The following is a 6,886-nucleotide window of genomic DNA, read 5'->3' as shown; positions in this document are numbered from 1 at the left end:
GCACAGTGAACATTCACAATATAGCCCTGAATGCAACCTTTGTTCAGGAAAGCAGCCAATGGACAATCAACGTGAACATTTTTGACAGGTCCAAAGCAGCCCCGTCAAGGGGGACCTTTATTGTGTTTGACTTTTTTTTAGTTGCTTTGTTCACCAATCAAGCATATAAACGTAAGTAGTACCTTTCCACCGCATAGAAAACTACCGTCCTGAGAAGTGTGGAGCACTCCCCAGTGAACCCTCATTGCATGTTCTTACATAAACGTTTTCCTTTATCTGTGCCAAGTGAGCACAGTAATGTGTTTATTTTTCTGAAGGATGTAATTTCTGCCATTTTTCTTCTTGTTTTTTAAGTTTAGGAGGAGGACTAATTGATCCATGTAGACTCTAAGGTCATGAAGCTCTTTTGCCCCCCGGTGATTGGCTGGCTCACGGTGGTTGTATTGCTCGGTTGCGAGGGCACCGCCGGGCAGCAGTTAAAGCCGGCGCGTGCATTGCTGCTTCCCCACCGGCCCTTCATCGTGGTGTGGAACGCGCCCACCGAGGCCTGCCTCTTGCGATTCAGGGTGGACCTGGACCTGCGCGTCTTCGACATCGTGGCCAACTACAATGATACTCTCAGCGGCCCCAATGTAACCATTTTCTACCACTCCCACCTAGGCTACTACCCGTACTACTCGCACTCACGTGAGCCCATCAATGGCGGCCTCCCCCAGAACCAGAGCCTCTCCAAGCACCTCAGCAAGGCCCGTGCAGACATTGACAAGCTCATTCCATACAAGGACTTCCAGGGCTTGGCTGTGATCGACTGGGAGAACTGGAGACCGCAGTGGGTACGCAACTGGGGCTCCAAGGATATCTACCGCAACAAGTCCAAGGAACTCATGAAGTTACTCCACCCACAGTGGCCCGACAGCAAGGTAGAGAAAGAGGCCAAGGAGCAGTTTGAGAAGGCTGGCCAGGCATTCATGAACTCCACCCTGCTGCTGTCGGAGAGCCGGAGGCCCCGTGGACTCTGGGGCTTCTACCTCTTTCCTGACTGCTACAACTACGGCTATAAGCAACGCCCTCAACGATACACGGGCGAGTGCCCCAATGTGGAGCATGTGCGCAATGACCGTCTGATGTGGCTCTGGAGGCAGAGCACTGCCCTCTACCCCTCAGTCTACCTGGACTATGAGCTCAAGTCTACACCCAACGCTGTCAAATTCGTTCACTACCGAGTCAAGGAAGCCATGAGGATTGCATCTATTGCCCGCAGCGACTACGCAATCCCAGTTTTTGTCTACTCCAGACCCTTCTATGCTTACACCTTCCATGTCCTTTCAGAGGTGAGGAGCAAAATGCAGTAGCCATGTCCCTTAAATGCTACACCGTTCACCACGTATACCATGTAGTATTCCTCTCTTGACTTTATGTCATTCAAGAAACCCCTTCTCCCACTTGTTGTCTGGTTGACCCACAAGCTGTTGATCTTCCAGCAATTGCATCAGAGGAGTTCTGGAGGGTGGTAACAGCAGTTGCTAAATCATGGTTTACCCCAGAATATTTAAAATGGGCTCCTGGTGAGTGACATGTCCTGGCTGTCATCCTCCCTTTACAGAGTGACCTGGTCCACACCATCGGGGAGAGCGCTGCACTGGGGGCAGCAGGGGTGATCCTATGGGGGTCCTCAGAGTATGCCCAATCGCAGGTATGGGGACCACTTGGTTGGCACATGTAAACCTTTGAATCATCCGTTTGTGTAATTGACAAGAACAATGATTGAATCTCACAACTGAGTATCCAGTGATGAGCAGAAGCCTGCCCTTCTTTTCTGTAGTGGGGGAATGTTTAATGAGTTGTTTCACAGATACATTTATATGTACAGTATATGCGGGTATTAATCTGTCTGTATGTACTGCATTTAGCATGACAGTATGACAGCAGATGTGCATCACATTAGTGTTTTAAACGTTCAAAGAGGATCCCTTTCAAAAGTATTTGTTTAAATATAAATGTGCTGTATGAGCCACTTGCAGTCAGAAAATAAGAATGTGAACAAGTGAACAGCTTACAAGTCTTAATTCTCTGGATGCATATTTCATGCCGTATTTATTTGTATATTTCACAATTGGTGTTATTTAAATGCTGTGCTGATACTTTTTACCAAAACTGTGCAGTGCTGAAAGCCAAGTCTGAATGGGACTGAAAATGGCAATGCTCAGATTGCGCTAATACAGGTCATCTATAGTAACTTTGTAGGGTTAAAAAGACTGAGTTTTAAACTGAATTCTTGTGCATCTGATTCCAGAGGAACTGCTTGATAGTGAAGAAGTACATAGATGGTCCTTTGGGTCATTATGTCATCAATGTGACATCAGCAGCTAAACTGTGCAGCAAGGCCCTGTGCAAGAAGAACGGAAGGTGTGTAAGGAAGAGCCTTGATTCAGGAGCTCTGCTTCATCTGAACCCCCGCTTCTTTCACATCAACCGCAAGCCGGCATCTCAGAGCCACCAAGGATCCAGGTTCAGCGTCAGTGGCCACCTCACCTACGATGACATCCTGGACATGAAGCACAAGTTCACTTGCCAGTGCTACCAGGGCTGGACGGGAATCTACTGTGAGGTGCCCGAGACCCTCGATTTGCCCCCGTGGCCCCAGGACACCTTTCTCCGGGAGTTCTTCATTGTCTTGTCCCTCCATTTCCCTTGTCTGTGTGTCATCATCTTTCTCAGCTTCTGCCTCATAATCAAGTGCCTTTTGCTGTAGATGTGTTTATGTCCCAAGGAAAGAGAGGTGACAACATAGAGCAAATGGAACATTTACAGAATATGTTACGTGTTAGAATTCCTTTAAACGTCCTAGGTATTCCCATGCTCTGACCTGTTGACTCAGAAACTGCTGTGTTGCAGGTGTCTGGGACACATTAGAATTATTTGAGCTAACAATGAGAGTGTTTTGCACAATCCATTTGCATACAAAGAAGCACTCTGATCACTGTTTGTATGTAAAGGCCTTTAATTTCTGTACTGACTGTGAAAAGAACAGTTCTGATGTATTTTTTTACTGCATATCATGAGTAAGAGCGGGGAGAGACACTTGGATCTTTGGAAAAATGGTCCAGGGGAAGGAAGAATATACACTGCTATCTTCACAGTTCAGCAGATCATGAGAGATTAGCTGGACAGTTAGTATAGAAAATGTCTTTGGGAGAAGAACTGAAATGAGAGAAAGTGTGACTTCTCTGGAAGGTGTTGAGTGTTGTATCACAGGGGTAAGGATTGCTGAAGGTCTTAATGAGGAGGAGATGGAAGACGAGATGAGTTCTTGAAGTTGATTGCCAGACAGGAGAAAGAACATTAGAGTTTTGCTAAATAAAAGTGTTGGGTGATGAGTTTAGAAATCGCCCCGTAGCCCACTGGACCGTGGATGCGTTCATTTGTTTTGAGAACAGAACTCAAACAGCTGCTGCCAACAGCGCTGATAGTTCCTTGTAACTGCAGACCCACAGGGATCTGAAATAAATCATGGTGGAGAGATAACTGCAAAGAAGTGTATCAGGGTCAGCAAGAGAGCCTGTCGCACTAGGACTTAAGCCACTTGTGCTGCTGTCCCATACTGGCCATCCATGAAGCCATCAGCCAGGCCTAACTTGGGAAAAGAAAGAGGGGGAAAGAGTAAGAAAGAGCAGATGAAGTGTGCCATGTACTGGGGGGGGGGGGGGGGGGGGGGGGGTAAGTGACTGAAATGAAGAGGAAAGAACTCTGGTAAGACTCACTAACAGCACCACAGACCAAGGAAGTGAATGGATAGCCATTATGGACCTTCCTCAACTGGGACAGGACAGTCTTCTGTCCTTAACTTAGCTTTTTTCACGTCTTTTAAAATGGATTTTAAGAGGAAGAAACACCTTAACACTGGAGTCAGCAAATCGGCCATTTGTTAATGATTACCTTTTTGTCGTAAAAGCTAAATGTGATATGCTTGACACCTGGGTTTACTTACGTTGGGCTGGTGAAAATCTGTATTTAATATGGCTCTTCAAAGACGAGAAAAAATATATAGCAACATTCATGAATTTTGTCTTGAGCAAAAATCAAATTACGTGTCATAACCTTTCAGGAATAAGCTGTGCGTTGTTTTTGCAGACATTACTCCACAAATCTCAGTGGATTTGTTCTGTTTGGGTTTCATTATTGATAGTTTGAATTGCAATTGAAACTCAACAGAAATATGGAACATATGCGTGTGAAAGACCCCAAAGGAGGGAAACGCTACCCTGTTTGCTGATGGTTTGTGCAAGGCATTGAGAACCAACATCGATGGAGAGTAAATGATATGTACAGCAGATTAAAGAATGCCTCTGGTGTAGTGAGGTGGAGTCACTGTTTTCCAACCAGGCCTGGACAATTCTGTGGCCGGACAGAAGGCATGGAGTTAGCAAGTCACCTGACCTCCATTTACAACCTAAGCACCACATGGATTACATTAAAGGAAAATGATAACAATTAAAAAGTACTGAATCAAATGCATTGCTTATGAAAAGATGGCCTGTGTTTAGCATTTGCCTTTGCATCCATCGTATCTGTGTGAATGAATATTTGTGAACTTGCTGAATATGAGATAAATTCACATGAATAACATTACCTTAAAAATAAAAATCTTGGTGGAACGGTGCAATGTGTAATTTATAACTATTTGACTGGTAAGTGGTAAAATTAAAATCTAGCTGATATCACAAAGAAGTCAATCATATAATTGTACGTACCTGTGGACAATCCAGTACTTTTAAAGGCGTTTAATTTAGTTTGGAAAATATTGAAGAGTAAGAATAGGAATAAGAATATTTAAGATTTTGAGTTAAATTTAAATCTTAATTTGACAGGCTCTTTCATTCATTCCAAAAATATGTCAGAAAAACATGACACCGGGTTCCTTAAATCAGCTCCGCAGACCAGCAAGCACTTCCAGCACACTAAAGTAGAAGTGAGTAAACTTTGGTCTTTTTTCATTTGCATATATTAAATTAAATGTGTTTCTAGATACAATCTGCAATAATACACACACACACACACACACACACACATACACACACAGTCCGAAACTGCTCATCCCAAGCTGGAGTCTAACCCGGAAACACAGGCCGCAAAGCTAGAGGGAGAGGGGACACACCCAGGACAGGACACCAGTCCACCGCAAGGGACCCCAAGCAGGACTCATACCCCATACCTACCAGATAGCAGGACTCAGCCAAACCCGCTGCACCACCACGCCCCCCCACTATTTGCAATAGTTTCTTACGTTAAATATATGCCAACAAAGACATGTGAAAACCTAAAAAAACCTCAACCTTTCTATCTTTTTTGCACTGCAGTACAGGGAAATGATGTGAAATCACACTTTTTGGACTTTATCCCTGACTTTTGGCAAGTGTCTTGTGTGATGTCCACATGGTCACCACATAATGGTGGGTTTGTAGAAGAAATGTGGAAAAGCCAACAAACTCTGTCCCTGGTCAGCACTCCCAAGGGCTGCATTGCAACACAAGGCATGCTGGAGAAATTCAAGCTAAGTGGCTCATTAAGAAGCACAACAGTAAAAACTTACGACTCTGCAACCTCAGCGACTTTACCACTTTCTGATACCTCAATTCACCGTTCTAACCATTGACTTCATTTGTCTGTTCAGACATCTTCTCTTGCTTGAATGTAAAACATCACTTTATTTGGAATTACTATATGAATGCAGAGATGGGCTGACTGACATATAAGAGCATGAGGTAACCTTGGCGACCCCAGTAAATCTGCCACTGCTGGGGGTTCTTGAAATAATAACAAAATCTCATTTAAACCAGTTTTGACAGTGACAAGAACAGCAAAGTGTTACGTAAAAGTAACCCTTAAACTTAACAATAGGTCATGTCTAGACGAATGTGATTTTTCAACCTCCATGTTACATTTCCCACAGCGAAGCGGGGGAGAACTGGGGGTCAGGAGACCTAATCTCAGGAGGACCATTATAATTGCACGACTCTTCAATTGACACAGTGTTTTTAAAAGACTAAACATTGTTTGTGCGTTTACTTTAGCTGGGGATGTTTTGCTGGCATTTCTGTGGTTTATGTGCGGAGCAGTGTCATCCACTGTGCTTTAATTTAAACTCTGGGACGCCGGGGGTGCGTATTCTCAGTCCATTTTTAGCTTTCACGCACTTGTTGTTGCTAATATGGTGGCATCGCTTCATCAGCAATGATTTCTGTGCTGTTAGCACATGTTCACAATTTGCAAAAAGGAAAAAGTTTTTGACAGGGAAGCTACTTCAATTGTCATAGAATATATAGTTTTTTTTTTATTTTTTATAACTGATGCAGTCGCGTCGCCTCAAACTTCACCAGGTCACTGGCGGAACTTATGGAACCCTGTCCGCATGTGACTTTCACAGAGTCTCTGTACGCGCTCTTAAAGGGCCAGCGCTGTGAATTGCGGTAGCAGCACAGACACCTTTCTCTAGCTGGGTACGTGCCTAAATTAGACGTGCTCTATTAAGCCATCAGGTTTGGTCAGGACTGAACAGAAGTAGCGTCAAAGGCGAGAGCCAAAAAAGGCAAAATGGCAACAACCACCCAGGTCCACAGAACGGAGAGCCTTTGAAGGCTGGGCCCAGCGGTGACAGGGAGAACTGCTTTGCCGTGGACCTGCTCCAAAGTAAACATTTAGACTGAAATTTCCATAGCATGGCCCTGTTTTACACCTACATTTAGAGACAAAAATAGTTCAAAGGATGAAAATGGCTTTTGCCTCTTGGAGAACTGGCATCTCTGTTTTAAAAGTCAGGTTTCCGAGCCAGGGCAACCTGAGCTGTGAGGTGGTGGGAGTTCTTTTTTCTGCTCAGCAGATGTTCGAT

General features: G+C 44.5%; 1 protein-coding gene across 1 annotated transcript; it reads left to right on the top strand.

The window, feature by feature from the left end:
• Positions 1 to 395: 395 nt before the first annotated feature.
• Positions 396 to 2,752, top strand: hyal6 (hyaluronoglucosaminidase 6). The gene is made up of 3 exons (XM_018747182.2): positions 396 to 1,331; positions 1,604 to 1,693; positions 2,294 to 2,752. Exons 1-3 carry the CDS (start codon positions 396 to 398, stop codon positions 2,750 to 2,752), a joined length of 1,485 nt encoding a protein of 494 aa, XP_018602698.2.
• Positions 2,753 to 6,886: the final 4,134 nt, after the last annotated feature.

Source organism: Scleropages formosus, chromosome 2 (genome assembly GCF_900964775.1).
Source record: "Scleropages formosus chromosome 2, fSclFor1.1, whole genome shotgun sequence".
Taxonomy (NCBI): domain Eukaryota; kingdom Metazoa; phylum Chordata; class Actinopteri; order Osteoglossiformes; family Osteoglossidae; genus Scleropages; species Scleropages formosus.
The sequence above is the reverse complement of the archived record's forward strand: the minus strand, read 5'-3'. Positions and strand labels throughout refer to the sequence as shown.

Bases quoted from the DNA above. Each gene is read 5' to 3' on its own strand.
- hyal6 (XM_018747182.2), top strand. From the start codon at position 396: ATGAAGCTCTTTTGCCCCCCGGTGATTGGCTGGCTCACGGTGGTTGTA. The intron at 1,332-1,603 runs GTGAGGAGCAAA...CTCCCTTTACAG, and splicing joins CCTTCCATGTCCTTTCAGAG to AGTGACCTGGTCCACACCAT. The intron at 1,694-2,293 runs GTATGGGGACCA...ATCTGATTCCAG, and splicing joins CAGAGTATGCCCAATCGCAG to AGGAACTGCTTGATAGTGAA.